Source organism: Ascoidea rubescens (assembly GCF_001661345.1).
Source record: "Ascoidea rubescens DSM 1968 unplaced genomic scaffold ASCRUscaffold_4, whole genome shotgun sequence".
In the NCBI taxonomy this organism is placed as follows: Eukaryota; Fungi; Ascomycota; class Saccharomycetes; order Ascoideales; family Ascoideaceae; genus Ascoidea; species Ascoidea rubescens.
Genome location: NW_017962916.1, coordinates 251,266 through 269,413, shown reverse-complemented (window position 1 = coordinate 269,413; position 18,148 = coordinate 251,266). Strand labels below are relative to the sequence as shown.

The window sequence follows — 18,148 nt, the reverse complement described above, 5'->3', positions numbered from 1 at the left end:
ATCTCTTTCACTCACAAGATTTCTGCTATTTGAGAAACATAGATTTCCACTTGGCCACCAAGCAGCTCTATATCTTAACAATGATGCAAAATGAGAGCAACAGTTCCAGTGAGAGTGATATTGATATTGATATCGATATCAGTGATTTTAGCGATCCTGTAAGTGCAAGGAGAAGATACACCTTTCAGACTGCTGATTTAGAAGAAGTGCCCAAGGGAATAAGAAGACAAGCTAGATCTTTGGAAAATTACAAATTTCCCACTCATCACTTGCAAAAAGAATTGATTGACCCAAACAAAATCCCTTTGGTTATTGTTTGTTGTGGTTCATTTTCTCCAGTCACCTATTTGCACTTGAGAATCTTTGAAATGGCGTTGGACTCGATTAGAGAAGATACAAACTATGAAGTCGTTGGTGGTTACTATTCTCCAGTCTCTGATTATTATAATAAAAAGGGTTTAGCTAGTGCTCCTCATAGAGTAAGAATGTGTGAATTGGCATGCGAGAGGACAAGTAGTTGGTTAATGGTCGATGCCTGGGAATCCTTGCAACCCAAATATACTAGAACTGCTTTAGTCTTTGATCATTTTAATGAAGAAATTAATATAAAAAGAGAGGGGATTTATAACTCAAAAATAGAGAAAAAGATTAATGTCAAAATAATGCTATTAGCTGGTGGCGATTTAATTGAAAGTATGGGTGAGCCTGATCTTTGGGATGATAGTGATTTAACTCACATCTTGGGAAACTATGGCTGCTTGATTGTTGAGAGAACTGGATCTGATGTTAGAAGTTTTCTTTTAGGTCATGATATATTGTACCAACACCGTAAAAATATCTTGGTCATAAAACAATTGATTTATAACGATATTAGCTCAACCAAAGTTCGACTTTTTTTAAGAAGGAATATGTCAGTAAGATATCTTTTACCAAATTCAGTCATCAAATACATTAGAAAACATCACTTATATGTCAATGAGTCCGAGCCTGTTAGTCAGGTTTTAGATAAAAGAAATAGGAGTTATATTTGAAGTTAATATATTTATTATTTCTTGTTTTTCCTTTCCTTGGTAAACCGCTGGTTTTTTTGTTTATTCAATTTAATCATAAAATTTTAATTCAGAAACTGAAATTATGAAAACAAAAAAAAAAATAAAATAAGAGAAATTAAAATTAAAATTGAAATTAAAATTAAAATTAAAATCTACAGAATTTTAGTTTGACTGTAAAATATCGTGTTAAAATGAAAAATAATGAACCACATAACATAAGCAAACTAATGAAAACAACGAACCAATCATATTGAGATTTTGAACCCTTTCCAATGATCAAACCACCTAGTGGAATTGCAGCTAGTTGAGCAAATGAAACAAAAAAGTACATTGTGCTATACCTTTTACCAAATTCTTCAACCCTGGATATTTGGCCCACGCAAACTGGAGTTAAACTCAAAACTGAAGCAGAAGAGAAGCCATAAAAGCTTGCAAAGCAATATAATCCATTTAACTTATTTCCAAATGGTAACCAAATCACAAGACAGAATACGCCTGCTAAGAAAACCATTATTATCATAATATTAAATTTACCCAATTTATCAGATAAAAGGCCACAAACAAGTCTGCCCCCTATGCCAGTCAAATTAACTAAAGTAATTAAGAAATACGCAGTGTTTTCATTGATGCCTTGATGGATCGTATAAGATGCGAAATATGTTGAAGCAGTTGTCAAGCCAGATTCAGCAAACAAAATTCCCATTACACAAGCCATGAATCTGTGATCAGTAATTGCAGATCTGAAATCAAAGCTTCCTTTCAAGTAATTCCAAAAAGAAATTAACTTCCTTGTGGATTTGGAAAGATTATTATCAACTGGGTTTTTTCTATAAATTTGTTTCAATTCATTATGAGAGATTCTTGGTTTCAATAAAGCTAAAGCAATTAAATAGCAAGTGCAACAAATTAAAGCAAAAATTCTCATTGCCCATATGAAACCAACTTTAGTATAAAGAGTTCTCAATATGATGGGGAAAATACAACCACCAACAGAACCACCAATACTTGCAAATGAAGTCGCCATGCCTCTTCTTTTATCAAAATAATGAGATATTATTCCGATCAATGGTGCAATACCAATGGCAACACCTAATGCAGTAACTACACCAAATGATAAAATGAATTGGTAGATGGTTTCTGAATTTCCTGTTAATATGAGACCAGTAGTTGTTAATATTGTACCGATAATCAATGGGAGTCTAGGACCATTTTTATCAAATAACTCGCCAGATAAAATACTGCCATTCAAAGTGACCATTAAATGGATGGAAAACACCCAACCAACAGTTGAGGTATCAACACTTTTTAATTGATGTTTTGCGATGTAAGCTTCAAGGGCACCCAATGAGTTTGTAAGACCAAAATTGACTATCAAACCAAAAAATGAACCTAAAACGACCAACCAGGCTGCCAAACCACCATCAGGATAATCATCGAACAATAAAGGCCGGTTGTTGTTTGAGTTATTTGAATTAACTGATTCAATGCCAATAACTCGAGGAGAGCCTAAAGAGTTTTGAGCATTGTCATGGCTATTATTGCTTTGATTGACATGACTTGAGATAGAAATGTTGTCTGTTAATGATAAATTCGAGCGAGTTACAGTGTTGAAGTTTGAAATGGATTTCTTAATGGAAATTGGAGCCAAGTTTGTTAGAGCTATAGTGCTCAGTCCTGATATTTGACTCATTATTAGCAAATAATTTTGTTTTGGCAAAAGCTGGGAAAGAAAATATTTGAGATCCAAAAGAGTGAAATGAAAAAGAGCAAGTTAAATTCAAATCTATTGGAAGGAAACACGATTTCCAACGATTTCTGGTGAGAAATGGTATTTGTGAGATCTCTAATCAACAAAATTAACAATCAAGCTCCATTAATAAGCCTCTTATCAAAAAGTACTGTCGGTAAATGAAATATACAGTCTTCGGCAAAAGAACGGAAGCGCGCGGGTGATTTGACTCATTATATCTGGGTTTTGCAGCTGAAGAACTTGGTGACTTTGCAACTGAAATTAATACTTGTTTTTTCATAGCTAGTGTTTGGGTTTTGAAAATCCAAGACTTAGAGCAATAAATTGCTATGAAACCAAACAAGACATATGTTTTTTAAAAAATAAGCAGCTACTCGAAAGCTAATAAAATGAAACCCTCCTGTCAATCGATGTGAAACTATTTAGTTAAGCTTAACCCAATGGAATTGAAACCTGCTTGATTTCAGTGGACGGGGTTAAAGAACTCAATAATCTGAATATACAAAACACACACAAGTACTATCAACAATTATTAATCCGACTTCCGGTTTAGATTATTATATTTACAGCCGTTCAATAGGTTCTGGATAAAAGAAGTAGAAATGATATTTAAAATTAGTACTTTTATTACTTTCCATTTTTCCTTGGTAAACTCTGGGATTTTCGTTTATTCAATTTAAAATCTACAGATTTTTAGCCTGACTGTAAAATATCATGAAGACAAAAAAAATGAACCATCATCGGAATAATCCTCGAGCAATAGAGGCTGGTTATTGTTTGAATTATTTGAATGAATAAGTCGGTTAATGCTATAGTTTTCAGTCCAAATGATTGATTCATTATCTTCAATTATCTTCAATTGCTTTTTTTGTCAGCCACATTTATTTAAGAAAGTGGTTTTGTTGAAGTGAAATGAGAAGAGAAGGGTTTTGATCAAATTTATGAAAATAAAAATGAATTCCAAGCATTCCACGCCAGGAATAATATTAGTCATTACTGTTATTGAAAAATTAACAACCAAATACAGTTCCTAAAGTTCATAACACGAAAAGACACTGAACAATGAAATATAGCTGGACTGATTAAATGGCTTTTGCAATCTTCAGTGGTAATAACTTCATTTTAGCATTTTGAGACCAACTAATATCGAGGTTCTTGAGATAGAGCTACAGCCATTGGATATGCTTTCCTCAATTCGACAAACCGAACCTGTTCAGCTGTGTAGCAATAGCTCTGGCTGAGGGCGATATTCTCAAAGAAACAACTATAGGCTTGAGAGAAAACCACTGGGGTATAGGCCATAATGGCGTCTGCACAAATATGCGCAGGCTTTTCGAAAACCAAAGGGAAACTGCTGAATTACGCAGCATTGGATCGGGGGTCCTATTTCCGCCCGCTAATTGGTTGCAAACCCACAGGGACGTTTTATGCCTGTTTCTTCCATTCACGTTTGAAAACCCGGAGAGGATCTCGGCTTTGGAAGGAAAAACCGGTTATTTCGTGCTGATTTGAATCTTTGGTGCGAATTATCAGTGCAAACTGTTGATTTGCATTATTAATTAGGGATTTGTGTGAGCTATTGATGTGAGTCATTTGTTTTAACCAGTGGTTTAATCAGTTGTGATAGGATTTATCATTGGGAAAAATCGTTATTTCACGTTTTTGCAAATGAAAAGTAATGTCTGTTTTTCGTTTCCCTTCGTTTTGTTTTTATATGCAACACCAACAATCAATCACTCGTTAGCAAATGGTTTTGAGAGAGAAAAGCAAAAGTAGCTTCACTGAACATGAGTCGAAAGAAATCCTTATATCAAAACACAAAAGTGCACCAGTAGAAAACAGAAAACTGCCACTGTCAAAGTTGACAGCTTGGGACGTTTCTCGAAACTCAGTGGTGTCTGATAACACTCCTGGAATTAATGATAATGATAATGATAATGATGCTGATGGCAAAAAACAAGATAGCTTCTCCGTAAAGGACTCGAATTCTAAAAATGGGTATGACAATATAATGAACCAATTCGATATGCTAGATCCTCCTCCTGATGGAGGTTATGGGTGGGTCTGTGCGATTTGTGTTCACTTGATTAATCTTTCATCATGGGGAGGAAACTGTTCATTTGGCGTGTTTCTATCTCATTACTTGGAATCAGATTCCTTTCATGGGGCAGATAAATTTGATTTTGCCCTAGTTGGTACTATTGCTATCTTTTTGTCAATGTTTTTAGTTCCATTAGTTTTGATTTTAAATGACTATTTAAATATTCAAACCGTTGTGTTCATTGGAGCTATTTGCCAAACAGTTGCTTATATCGGTGCATCGTTTTCAACAAAGCTTTATCAATTGTATTTAAGTCAGGGCCTACTTATGGGCATATCGTATGCTCTACTATTAAGCCCAGCTTGTATTGTATTGCCAACCTGGTTTCTTAAAAAGAGATCACTAGCATTTAGTATTGGTGTTGCTGGTACTGGTCTTGGTGGTGCAATATTCAACGTCAGTGCTCAAGCCTTGATAGATAAAACCAACGATCACAGATGGGCCTTGAGGATGATTGGAATTGTCACTGGAGTATTGTGCTTAGTCTCTGCAGTTTTAATCAGAACAAGAAAACCTTTGCTAATTGTCAATGATAATGATAGCACCAGTAACGATCCTCTTATTCAGAAGAAATCCTTTCAAGCATCTTTTTCAAAAATTTTCGATTTAGCCATTTGGAAAAACAAGCATTTGTTTTTAGTGAGTATTTGGTTTTCCTTGTGTGGTTGTTTGGGGTATGTCTCAATCAACTATTCTTTATCAAACTATGGCATTTCCATTGGTTTAACACCTTACCAGGCTTCTATTTGTGTCACAATATTTGATGCTGGCCAGGTTTTCGGAAGACCACTAATTGGGTATCTATCTGATCGATATGGAAGAGTTAATATGGCAATACTCTTTTGTTTTCTAACGTTTTTGTTGACCTATTGCTTTTGGATTCCTGCCACCACTTATGCTTCTCTATTGGTCTTTTCATTTGTAGCAGGTTTTGTTGTATGTGTTCCCTGGACTTCTTATGTTCCCTTGGGCTCCGATATTGTTGGTGCAGTTAATTTTCCTTCTGCTTTTAGTATTTTGAACGTAATCAGTTCTGGTTTTGCATTGGTTGCTGAAATCATCACTTTAGAATTGAGGGACTATTCTATCAGCAAACCATTTCTTTGGTGCCAGATTTATATTGGTCTTCTTTATTTAACCAGTATTATTTTTCTAATTCCTATCAGAGAGTATAAAGTCAGACTCTTACTAAATGCAAAAGGACCAGAGAATAGTAGACTTTTGAAGTCTGATCTTAAATCATACTTCAAAAGAGTAATATATAACACAATTGTTTAACCAAACCCACTCCATCTCTTTGTTTTTATTTATCTTCTGCTTTTTTTTATTGGAGTTTTCGGCTAATTATAATCTTGTATTAAATAGTATTCGGGTTGAGCTCATCCCCTATTTTTTTATGCTATTTATCATGCTATTTTCTTACACTTTCCTTTCGATCAGTTCATCTCTCAGCCAGTTTCACACTTTCAAGCTAAGTTCTTCAATACAGGTTGTAGACCACTGAAGTTGCTCTCTTTAAGCAGGAAATGGACGAAATACACAGTAAAAATCGTATTTAAGCTCGGTTCAATCGATGAATTCTTTGAACATAATTTCATTACTCAGAACTAGCAAAATAATATCTCAAACATTAAATCCTCCCGATTTTGTGATTCGATAATAATATAAACTGGAGAAACTATTGCTCCAGTTTATGATCTTCATTTAAAAATGGGGATCACAGTAAACTTATCAGAAGCCAAAGTAATAGCAAAAATACAACTTTTTAAATAAACTACTAAAACACTAAAACACTAATATACAAATATACTAATATACTAATATACTAATATACTAATCTACAGAAATACTCAAAATTACCCAAATCAACCAGATTACTCCAATCTCAAACAAGTTTATGGTATAAATAATCAAAAATATTCCCAAATGCTTGTTGTCAGCGAAATGGAATCAAAAGGTTTGGCTAATACTCTATAATCAAAATGAGCTCAAAGAAATCACTATTAGATATTCGTTTGGCTGTTGAGCCAGTCGATAAAACGACTTTCAGAAATCTTGGAGATCTAAAAGTTCCTGGTTCAGAGATTGGGATCTATGGGGGAGCATTGGTTGCCCAATCATTAATTGCAGCACTAAAGACAATTGATAATGGGCAAACTCCATTGAAAGATTCTAGTAACCAGTTCAAACCACATAGTATGCACAACTATTTTCTTCTTGGTGGTGATCCAAAAAAGGAATTAACTTATAAAGTAATAAATATCAGAGATGGAAAAAATTTTAAAACAAAGCAAGTTCATGCAATTCAAAATGATAAGATTATATTTATATCGATAATTTCATTTAGAAATTATTTGGTGAAAGATGGTGAGCAGTATGTTTTGGATAATCCATTTGAAAAAAAATTGGGAAAACAATTGAAGTATCAGCCTGATTTTGAGAAAACTGTCAAGACATATGGTATTAAGAACCAAGAGGATTGTACAAATAACGAGGAAGTGTATTTGACCAAGTTGGTCCCAATTAGAGACAATTTTTTGAAAGAAAAAAATGGTGGTAAAATTGATAAAAAGACAGCTAGATATCTCAAAGCAATTGATGAAGAGATTAAGAGTTCATATCTTACTGATCCAATGGAAACGAGGTTTCCACCCAATTATTTTGATTTAAGCACACCCAAAATCTATGGTAAAGACCAGCCAGTCTCAGAAAGAGTGTGCTACTATTATTCAAGAATTAAGCCCAATACTGGAAAATTAAATAAAACATTGGATAGAGAAGTTGGCCTTTCATACTTGAGTGATCAGTTTTTTTTGTTGGGACTAATGCCATTAAATAATAGAAGATTTTTCAGTGCCTTTTTCTCAAGAAGTTTGGATCATTCAATTTATTTTTGTAATGAGGTTGAGTATGACATTTGCGATTGGTTATGTTTTGTTATTAGTAGTTCAAGAAGTTCGGGAGATGGGCTAAGTCTAATGGAAGGGAAAATATTTAACAAAGATGGAAGGTTGGTAGCAGTTATGGTTCAAGAAGGATTGGTGACGGTTGATAATCGAAAATCAAAGTTGTGAGCTTAAAAAGTTATGAATATATATAAATGATATATAGATAGATAGATATGTAGTGGGATCGAAGCAAAGTATAGTACCAATAATATATTTACAGTAAAGAAGAATTCAATAAATAAAACAATTGAAAGAAATTTGATTATTAATTCCATTATTAATTTTATTTAACCTTGACATAAGCTCTATTGGCAATAGCTACTTTGTGCATTTCAGCTCTTCTTTGGTAACCAGTAGATTTACCACCATAAGCTGCTATAATTTCTTCACCCAATCTGATCCCGAAATCTCTAGAAGGTCTCTTTCTAGCACCATCCAATAACCAAAGAAAAGCAATTCTTCTTCTTTTTTTTTCGGGTAAAGGAATTGGTAATAACACTGACTTAGCAGTACCATCCTTGAAAGTTGTGGTCGTAACTAGAGGAGCTAGTGATATTAATGTTTTTTTGAATACTCTTATAGGATCCAACTTCAAAGTCAACTTGGTGAGATAAAGAGCCTTGGCCAAGTTTCTTCTTGCGACTTCTTTCTTCCCATCTCTCATCATCAAATTGACACAATGAGAGAGAATATCATCTTGCAAAATGGGGATTCTCAAATCTTTCACAGTTTTGTATTGGTCCCATTGTTCTTGGGTGGGCTTGAAGTCAGGAAAATTTGGCAAAACAGGCTTGTCTTCTTTGGAGTCGAAATAACGACTAGCCTCGAATAGGCCCTCAGGATTTTGATCGAACTCTGTTCTAACGTCTTGTATGGCCTTCAACCAGTCGTCTATCTGATGGTTCAAGCTGTTAGGATCGACGCCATTGCGAGCAAACTGGTTTTCAGCACCTGAGTTGTCGATTGTAGTAGATCCAGAGGAGTTGAAACGATAGGATTGTTGGCTGAAAACTGGATATTTGCTGAGTCTGAGGCTGACTGAACGAGCAGCCCAGAGCAAGCCTCTGCTGAGTAACTGACTTCTTGACATGCTTCACACTGGCTCTGATGCTTCTGCTTCTTTTGCTTCCAGTGCTTCTTCGGCTTCTCTGCTGATTTTTTTACACGCGACTTTCACGTGAACATGCTGAACAGCATGTGATATAGCCCTCCAGAAGTGGGACATGCGTAGGTCATAAAGATTCTGCTTCTTCTGCTGTTTTTGCTGTTTTTGCTGTTTCTACTTCTTCTCCAGCAAAGATGAATGCCCACCAAACCTTGATAAAACACTATCGCCAGGCATGTCTTGCCTGCCGCTTCACCTTTTTGAACTCCATAAACTCAGCTGAAGAGTTTTCCTATGTCTTCAACAATCTCAACAAGTTTGGCCATATTGTCAAATTCAACGATATCCATCTCGATGATCTTCATTCCAACAAAACTATGCAAAAGATATCATCTTCTCAGCTGAACCAGATAAAAAAATTCACTTCTGGCTCGAAACAGCATGAAAATTCAGTCTGGTTGAAAAATTATCAAAAACTTTACAACATCAAAGAATTGGATCAAAATCTCAATAACGATGTATTGAATATTTCAAAGGTCTACAACTCGATTTTTAACTCCACTTTACAGAAAAACTTCACCGAATTATTTGTCATTTTTTCAATTGATCCTTATTTAGCAGATATCAATGAAGGACATTTTAATAAATTTAATGCTGATAAATTAACTCTAATGAAAAATTTATCCGATCTACGAGGAATGCCAAAATTGATAGAATATTCAAAATTATTCATCCCAACACCAAAAAATCAAAATATAAATAAAGACAATCAAAATCCCTTAAAAACAAATGTTTTCAAAAACAAAAAATCTTCCATAAAAACTGACTATCAAGACTACCTAATTAATGGAATAAAACCAAGGTTAAGTGATAACTCTTCAAACGTTAATTTAACAATTGCAACAAGAGAATCTCCCTTTTTTTTTGTTCAAAATGATGATAAAAACAACAATAGTGGCAAAAAGTCAAGAAATCTAACATTTGACTACTCGAAATCTTATTCAATAAAAACAAAATTTATTAATGAAAATGATGAAGATTTCTCTCAACTTTTTAGAAATGAGTTTCTTTATGACACTGATGATTTAGATCATAGTATTTTTAATAATAATAATAAAAATAAAAATAATAACAACAACAATATTAATAATATTAATAAAAAAAATAACAATATAGAGAAAAAATTAAACTCAATTCTTCTCAGTTTTTATAAATAATTAAGAAGTTGTCAAATTGTATTACTTCCGTAATTTTTTTTATTTCGGTCCTAAAAATCCATTCTTTTTTCCCTTTCTTTATTAATTTTTATCACTAAATTGCTAATGCCCATTCGATCTGCTATCCTACTAGCTGCAATTAATCCCTTATCTTCTTTGATCTCATAAATCATTTCGTTAGCCTTTCCAATCTCTTCATTTACACAATATTTACCAAATAACTTTAATAAACATCGATCAAACTCAACATTTAATTTTTGCAAGAGTTCTTTATTCTCATCTTCTTTATTTCCATCACTATTATTTCTCTTGTAATATTTCCAATTGAATTCAATATTCCCATTTTCTTCATCAATAATATCAATCTCATCATCAGATATATTCACATCAACTTTATTTCCTGTCAACATTGTATCCAATACTCCTCGTCTTTTCCTGATATAAAAATCCTTTATTTTTTTCTTCATTTGAATTTCAAATTGTCTATCTCTCATTATTGATTCACTCACTAGTTGCCCCATTATTTTATTCTTAATCATATCCTCCTCCATTTCTTTATCTTTTTTTCTTTCTTCATCTTCGACTAAATCTTCATCTTCACTAATATCACTTTCATTAACATTTAAATCGATATCATCTTCATTATCTTCAACATCTCCCTCAACTATAAAATTATCTTTTTGTTTCTCTTTAGCCTTTTTCTTAATCGCCTTCACATCGATATTATTAAAAATAGGAATCTTCAATTTAATATCAGTATGAATTGGTAAGGGGACACCTCCATAATATTTATTGACTGAATCTTTAAATAGTATACATTGAAAATTGTCATCTTTGATACATATCCCAATATAATTTAAATTATCCTTTGAAACTAAAATTTCATTAAAGTTTAATAATGGTATTAAAATACCCTGTGATGATCTTCTCCATTTACTTAAACAATAAATATTATTGCAATTATCAATTAAACAAGGGTCATTCAAATTATTAAAAAATAATCCTTTTAAAAGAAAATCGGGATACTGTTTTAATTTTTTTTCTTGATTTCGTTGTATTCTTAAAAATTCAAAATCATCTTCTTCACTTATCTTATTACCATCATTTAAAGTCTCCTCATAATCTGCAATTGTTTGTTCATTGAGTATATAATTTGGCAAATATTCAATAGGCAATGGATTACTCTTTTGAAGAAAATTTAATGATTTCCTTGAAGTTATTAAATCTCTTATACTATAATAAAATTCATCACCTTTATGATTAGTTTCAATTGTAAATAATATTTTTTCATTCGCAATCGATGAAATCACTGGTAAATCCTTTTCAATTTTGACTAACAAGCCAAATTTCGAATAAACTCTTGTGTATCCCATATTTGTGAAAACAAAAATCAAGTTTTTTGATAATGATATTGAGGTTAAAAATTCTTTATGGTTTATATTATTGATAATGTGAAAATTATTTTTCTTTTTATCTTTTTCATTGTTAAAAATTTTTGGGTTATTGATTTTATAATCATTAAATATATCCAATTCTAGTTCCCATATTGAGTTTGGATCATTATCGTGAGTTCTAAAGGATATCATTGCAGACTTATAATCATTTGAATCTTCTGGTTTTTTGAAATCAGTTACAAAATTGATATTTTTAAGATTCTTGGAATAATAAGCAGACCGTGCTAATAGTAAACCATTTTTGGTTAAATAAGCTAAATCATAACCGTTATCATCAACAAAAAAATAATTCTTATTTGAATTTGATTCTTGAAAAAAAATTACAGTAATTTTTTGGGAATTCTCTTCAATTTGAGATTTTTCACAATAAACATAGCCAATTGAGTTTATATTCAAGTATCTTTTATTATTTAACCAAGGTGATAAGCCAGGGGTATAGGGTTTGGGATAATAGTTTGGATCAAGTTTTGATATTTCAGCTAACTTTGAGTCACCAAATTGATAATCATCATTTAAAAAATTATTGTCGAGAGCTTCAGCATCCATAAAATCATCTTCATTGCCCATATTGCTTCTTTTTTTATTACTGTTAATATTGTTATTATTATTATTATTATTATTATTATTATTATTATTATTATTATTGAGGTTATTGAGATTATTGAGATTAAACGTGAGATTTTCTTCTTCAAATTCTTTTCTTGTACGTTTGTTATTTTGCTTGGATAGTAAATCATCATCAATAATATCATCATCCTCTATAAAATCATAACCATCTTTTTGAACAATCTTAGGAAGGTTATCAGTAGGTTTTTGAGTTTCGGTAAAAGAGGCGTCACTGAAAAGATCATTGTCAAATAATGATGAAATGTTTGTATTGAAAGTGGCATTGTTGTTGGTAGTAGATTTACCGTTAATGAGATTGTTATTGTTGTTATTAGTATTATTAGTATTGGACTGAATCTTTTCAGCAAACAATATATTCTGAAATATTAGGATATCACCTTGGAAGGTGCCTAAAGCTAGGTTAACTTTTGAAGGATTATTAAAATTAAGACCCCAGGTTATGTTTGTTATTTTATAATCATTTGATAAGTTTTTAGTTATTAATTTTTGTCGTTTAGTTAGGTCCCAAATGACAAGAGAGTTGTCCAAAGCAACGGAAGCTAAATAGTTTGAATTAAATGGACACCATTTAATCTCGATTATGGCAGCATTATGACAGTTTAATAAGGTGAAGACATTGTTGTAATTAATCGAATCAAAAATTCTAATTTCTCTCGTTTTGCAAGGAATAGCAAATTGAGAGCCATTAATTGGATTCCATTCAATGTTATTTCGAATTATATCGTCTTCAGTTAGCTCTTCTTGCAAAATTTCGCCAATATCCAAATCAGCTTGGTAAACTAACGAGGAAAAGTAACCATTGAGAGTTTTGAGCAAAGTTGGTCTTTGAGCATTAATTTCGTTGTCGTTGTAGTCATCGTTTTTGTTTCCATTATTCAAGGCAATAGAAGTGTTTTCGTTAACTTCATAAAATTGGATATCGCCCTTTGATAGCGTAACAGAGAACACGTTTGTAAATTGGTTGTAAGATAAGGAATGAACTGTATCAGGCAATTGCAATTTGATAATATTCAAGTCCTCAATTTCGAAAAACTCAAGGTTAAAATTGAAAGACAATAAGACTAGATCGAGATTATCACCAGCTGCTATGATTTTGTAACTATTTCCCACTTCTTTGATAATTTTCAAGTCCCTCAAGGGCTCAGAGTTCCTGTAAAGTTTCTTTTGGTACTGGAGATTCTTGAGAGAGTCTGTGAGGGCATAGATTTCCAACTCTCCAGTGACGTTGATAACCGAAAGCAAGCTGTTGGACTTGGAGATATCAAAATTGGTGGCATCGTCGATGATTTCAAAGTCGTCGTGGTCTTTCTGAGGCAAGTCCAAGATTCTGAGAGCACCAGTCTTCTTCAATACCAAAATCTTCGAGTGGTCGCTGGAATAGAGAGGAAGCACTTTGCCTGAAGAAGCAATGGTCTGAATCAAGGCACCAGAGTCATCGCTGGGCATATTGGGCTTTAGGCAAGTAAAGTTGTCTTCTGGAGATGATCCAACAAAAGCAGAAACAACAGAAAAAACAGAAACAGCAAAGCTGTGTCTCTTTTCGGAATCAGCCACGAAACTTTTCAAAACGCGTCAATTTTTTTTTTGTTTTCGCATTTTGTTCCACTTTCGTGTTTTATTGAATTGTTATATCGTTATTATATCACTTATAGATTATTTTATTTATGGATATCAATTTTGTATTATATCACTTATATACCATGTATACTATGTTATTGCTCAGCTATTATAGCACTTTACTGATCCTTTTTATTCGTTTTCACACTGTTAGCAATACTTCGACCAAAATAGGTCACTCCTCTGATATATCCAAAGACGATATTAGAGATGAATATCCAGAGAAATAAGCACAAAACTGATTTCAATCCAATAGGCTCGATTAACGAGTTGACAAAATCTCCCAAAATATGGGCAACCAAGCTTGATGATCCATCTATGTACTCGGGATTTCGATTTAAACACCTCTTCCACTCTAAACAGTCATTGATCAATGCTGGCACAACTTTTTCGGGTTCGCAGTGATTTCTTATATAATTGTTAAGACAGATTTCCTTTGAAAGCAACAATTTCTCCTTTTTTTCCTGAAGTTGTATCATCATATCAGATTTAATGCTCTGGTAAAGTTTTAGTCCTAAAAAGAGGATAAATCCTGTTGTCAAGAAATTGCAAAAAAACTGCAAATATGAAGATAATACATAAGGTAAATGATACTTGGGAGCTGATGAGGATTTCCATGGTTGGGGAAGATTTTCAATATTGCTCAAGCTATCATACTCTTGTCTATAACCTATTATCTCATGGGCATGTTTATCTATATTACTGATTTCATTTGAATGATTTAATTCATTGGAATAGCTCATTTCATTTTTCTGTAAACTTTGGATGTTTCTATTCACTGGATCTTTAGAATTGTAGTAATAGTGATTGTGAATTTGAAACGAGGGATTTGAAACCAACTCAGGTTGATTAGGAAACAAATTGGAGTTATCGCTAGGGCTCAATTGAAAGGTGGAATTGACATTATCATTGTTGTACTTATTGAAAAAATTGTTATTGTTATAATTGAACTTTTTATTACCATTAAAGTTACCAATATAGCCGTTATTGTTATCATTATCATTATTATGATTATTATAGTCATAATTATTGCTTTGATTAAAATCATCACCACTTTCTGGCTCTTCTACAAAATATTGCCCAGAAGATGAGAAGAGTGATTGACTGAAATTGTTATAAACCCCAGCCCCTCTACCATTGTTGTCGTCAACATCATTATCATTATTATGAATATGATCATTATAAGTAGGATTGTTCAATTTCACAATTTGATTATTTATTTGGTTATTTATTTGATTATTTACTGATTCATCTTTTTGGTTTTCATTTATAAATCTTATTTTATTTTCCTTCTTATTTCTATTATTATTATCCTCTACTGGGTATTCAATCATCAATCTACTGACCGGTTTCTGATTTAAAGCCAACTTAACTCCTATCTTTGTGGGACTCAAAATTAGTTTGCTATTATTCTTAATAATTGTCAAAATAGATTGATTTTCACTCTTTGGGCTAATAATGATGTCTTCAACCTCTTCTTTAGACTGATATTGATAGCTGTATTTATAACTGGGATCATTGGGATCTATCTCTCGTATCTCATCATTTTCATCTTCAAGCATTATAACATCATCGTCCTCATCAAGTAAATCAAATCTAAGTTGGTGGGAATCTTGATGGTTTCTATCTTGCTCTCCTGACCCATTATAATTCTGATCAAACTCATCTCTTATGGATAGCATATGAATCAAGTTTTCTATTTCGTTCGACATTTTTCCTCTTGCAATCAAACCAATTAACAAATATTCACTCAATAATTACTATGTTCTTTTTGTCTCTGTTTTGAAATTTGAATTGTTACAGAATCAAAAAAATACAAAAAAAAAGCGTGGGCTGAAACTTAAATCGAGTGTTTATCTCTAAAATGAACTGCTGTTTCTTTAAACAATACAATAAAGAACTATCTAATTAGCTGCTATTTTAAAGAAGAAATCTTGCTCTCGACAATAAAAGACACCTACAGCATTAGTAGAATCACTCGTAGTCTATGTTTAGTATATTGTGGGCGTAATTTCGAATATATTAAATGCAGAAAGAATGATATAGTTGAGTAAAGAAATAATGATAATAGAATTAAGTACTTTCGATTGGAATATAAATTTATATAAGGAAATAAAAATGAAAGAAAAAAAGAATATACCTAGAACTCCAATTCAGGATGTTTTGATAAATAATCGCCTAGATCAATTGGTTCAAGAGATGAAAAGTTTTGATTGGTTTCGTTATCATAAAATGGGGAATTTTCGTTCTCAAACAAATGAGAAAAGTCATTATAGCCTAACGAAGTATTTGTATAAAAAGTCATTCTGTTATAGGGATTCAATTTCAAATTGTTGAATAATCTTAAATTAAGATCAGGGTTTGAAGTGGAATATCGTCCACACCCAATTAAAGTTCTATTGTTTGAGTTTATATGGGCCTTAAGGGTTTTGAAATTTGTTTCCTGATAATTATCAAAATATGATGAGGATCTTAATACGATGCCATTTTTATAATAACTATAAATCCAATCGTTGCTTTGAGTTGAGTTTTCACTTGAGCTATGAATATTCTTAATTCGTGGTTCAATAATTGAGATATATGCTAATTTTAAATTTTTTTTATTAAAATGATTTAAAATGAAAGAAATTTGGATTCTATTCAAAAACCCAAATCTTAAAGCAAACTTTTCAATTGAAACTTTGCCAATAATTTGGTCACATAATTTCAAAAAGGATTGGATTACTTTCAAATTGTTATTTAATGATTTATCATTTTGGAAACAAGGTAAGTTCAAAGAATTAACTAGTAAAAGATAATGGTAAACCGAAATTTCAATACCATCAGCACCAGCTAAAATTGCATTTTGAGCAGCAATGAAATAATATCTGTTATACAATTGGAATTTTAAATCATTTGGTAAGTTTGACCAATCGGTATTTGAATTTAAATCATTCAATTTATTTAATGGCTGAATTTTTCCATGACCTTGTAATTGGATAAAAAAAAAACAATTGTTTTTGTGAATCTTGGAAATGATTTTAGACCATAAATAAATTTGTCTTTCATTATAAATTCCAGGATTATGATCAGTGCCACCAATATTGAGAGAAATTGAAGTTGCTTCACTGATTATTAAAGTGCCGGGAGTTAAAGATCTTTGAATATAATGGTGATACATTAGATTTGAGGGAAGGTTATCAACTGTTGCTCTGCATCTTGATAAGGGACAAATAACCAAACGAGTTTGTAATAACATATTACCAACTTGTATTGGATTAAAGAGATTTGAATCAGCTAAACCATAATTAAGACTAACTTTGTTATTATCATTATTTTTATTATTTTTATTATTTTTATCTTTACTTGCAATTTTCTTTTCAGTATCAGTATGATTGTAATTGTACTTGCAATTGTATTTATATTTATAAATGTGGCTATTATTTTCAGTAGTATTTGATTGTTTAATAGTGTTATTTGAAAGTTGAATATCACCGACTAAAGTTGAAATTTTATTTGAGAAATTCTTCTCATTTGAAAATATTTGGCTAGACAATTTTATGTTCATTATCGTATGAATAAAAGTACCAGGAGCTTTATTTCTATTGTTCTTAGTATTAATGAATAAAATAAAAGATGGTAAAAAATAATAAAGAATTATAAAAATAAATAGAATGAAACAAGAACATTTATAACATTTATATAAATTACAGGTAAATAATATTCTATGAATATAAATGAATTAAAACTATGATTAAATAAAAGGTTTTATTTCCTTTTGAATTTAATTAATCGGTTTTAAGTGGATTAGCCTATTACAGTAATTCGAATAATATTAGTAATATTTAATAAAATAAATTGTCATTTAATCAAACGATATTAGTTTTAAGCCCAGCGGAGATAAGAGTGTGTAAAATCCTGCAATGTCCTTCATATTAAAAACCAGTAAAGAAGAGAAATTTAACTTTTTCCAACCTCCAAAGAGTTTTGTAAAGACACACGATCTCGCCCCATGATTTTAATTGAAAAAAGTCAGCTCTTATATTCTTACAGAGCAAATCTCAAGGCCGAGAAACTCGAAATGCAGTTGCAAAGACATTTTTTTTACAGAGAAAAAGGAAATAAAAAATTCAATTAAATCACAAAAAAAGCAAAAGCAATGCAAATCGAGAACCAAAAGAGAAATATCCAACACAAACCAATCCAAACACAAAAAACGCAGTTATGCCCAATTCGGATAAATGCATAAATACGAGAAAAACCGTTTAAAATGCATACTAGCGCACACTTTGCAGAAG

At 31.8% G+C, this 18,148-nt stretch overlaps 9 protein-coding genes across 9 annotated transcripts; 4 read left to right on the top strand and 5 right to left on the bottom strand.

The window, feature by feature from the left end:
- Nucleotides 1-80: 80 nt before the first annotated feature.
- On the top strand, nucleotides 81-1,031 carry ASCRUDRAFT_80211 (nicotinamide/nicotinic acid mononucleotide adenylyltransferase; the record flags this gene model as incomplete). Its single annotated transcript, XM_020194473.1, has 2 exons — nucleotides 81-158; nucleotides 189-1,031. 2 exons carry the CDS (start codon nucleotides 81-83, stop codon nucleotides 1,029-1,031), a joined length of 921 nt encoding a protein of 306 aa, XP_020048134.1.
- Nucleotides 1,032-1,197: 166 nt separating this feature from the next.
- On the bottom strand, nucleotides 1,198-2,742 carry ASCRUDRAFT_80210 (MCT family MFS transporter; the record flags this gene model as incomplete). Its single annotated transcript, XM_020194472.1, has 2 exons — nucleotides 1,198-2,558; nucleotides 2,610-2,742. The coding sequence occupies 2 exons, from the start codon at nucleotides 2,740-2,742 to the stop codon at nucleotides 1,198-1,200; spliced, it is 1,494 nt and encodes a 497-aa protein (XP_020048133.1).
- Nucleotides 2,743-4,828: 2,086 nt separating this feature from the next.
- Nucleotides 4,829-6,181, top strand: ASCRUDRAFT_33305 (MFS general substrate transporter; the record flags this gene model as incomplete). Its single annotated transcript, XM_020190416.1, has 1 exon — nucleotides 4,829-6,181. The coding sequence occupies one exon, from the start codon at nucleotides 4,829-4,831 to the stop codon at nucleotides 6,179-6,181; it is 1,353 nt and encodes a 450-aa protein (XP_020048132.1).
- Nucleotides 6,182-6,885: 704 nt separating this feature from the next.
- On the top strand, nucleotides 6,886-7,977 carry ASCRUDRAFT_33709 (Thioesterase/thiol ester dehydrase-isomerase; the record flags this gene model as incomplete). Its single annotated transcript, XM_020190454.1, has 2 exons — nucleotides 6,886-7,459; nucleotides 7,496-7,977. 2 exons carry the CDS (start codon nucleotides 6,886-6,888, stop codon nucleotides 7,975-7,977), a joined length of 1,056 nt encoding a protein of 351 aa, XP_020048131.1.
- Nucleotides 7,978-8,134: 157 nt separating this feature from the next.
- On the bottom strand, nucleotides 8,135-8,755 carry RSM7 (mitochondrial 37S ribosomal protein uS7m; the record flags this gene model as incomplete). Its single annotated transcript, XM_020189456.2, has 1 exon — nucleotides 8,135-8,755. A coding segment is annotated over one exon (621 nt), but the record flags the coding sequence as incomplete, so codon positions are not given.
- Nucleotides 8,756-9,036: 281 nt separating this feature from the next.
- On the top strand, nucleotides 9,037-10,549 carry ASCRUDRAFT_138450 (uncharacterized protein). The gene has a single exon (XM_020189135.1). It carries the CDS (start codon nucleotides 9,151-9,153, stop codon nucleotides 10,171-10,173), a length of 1,023 nt encoding a protein of 340 aa, XP_020048129.1. The 5' UTR covers nucleotides 9,037-9,150; the 3' UTR covers nucleotides 10,174-10,549.
- Nucleotides 10,224-13,700, bottom strand: CTF4 (chromatin-binding protein CTF4; the record flags this gene model as incomplete). Its single annotated transcript, XM_020192144.1, has 1 exon — nucleotides 10,224-13,700. One exon carries the CDS (start codon nucleotides 13,698-13,700, stop codon nucleotides 10,224-10,226), a length of 3,477 nt encoding a protein of 1,158 aa, XP_020048128.1.
- A 195-nt stretch (nucleotides 13,701-13,895) lies between these two features.
- ASCRUDRAFT_75095 (Brr6/Brl1 family protein) lies at nucleotides 13,896-15,611 on the bottom strand. Its single transcript, XM_020192928.1, has one exon. It carries the CDS (start codon nucleotides 15,581-15,583, stop codon nucleotides 13,991-13,993), a length of 1,593 nt encoding a protein of 530 aa, XP_020048127.1. The 5' UTR covers nucleotides 15,584-15,611; the 3' UTR covers nucleotides 13,896-13,990.
- Nucleotides 15,612-15,849: 238 nt separating this feature from the next.
- ASCRUDRAFT_75094 (FMN-linked oxidoreductase) lies at nucleotides 15,850-17,473 on the bottom strand. The gene has a single exon (XM_020192927.1). The coding sequence runs from the start codon at nucleotides 17,416-17,418 to the stop codon at nucleotides 16,012-16,014; it is 1,407 nt and encodes a 468-aa protein (XP_020048126.1). The 5' UTR covers nucleotides 17,419-17,473; the 3' UTR covers nucleotides 15,850-16,011.
- Nucleotides 17,474-18,148: the final 675 nt, after the last annotated feature.

Coding starts and splice junctions, on each gene's coding strand:
- ASCRUDRAFT_138450 (XM_020189135.1), top strand. CDS start 9,151: ATGAATGCCCACCAAACCTTGATAAAACACTATCGCCAGGCATGTCTT.
- ASCRUDRAFT_75095 (XM_020192928.1), bottom strand. CDS start 15,583: ATGTCGAACGAAATAGAAAACTTGATTCATATGCTATCCATAAGAGAT.
- ASCRUDRAFT_75094 (XM_020192927.1), bottom strand. CDS start 17,418: ATGAACATAAAATTGTCTAGCCAAATATTTTCAAATGAGAAGAATTTC.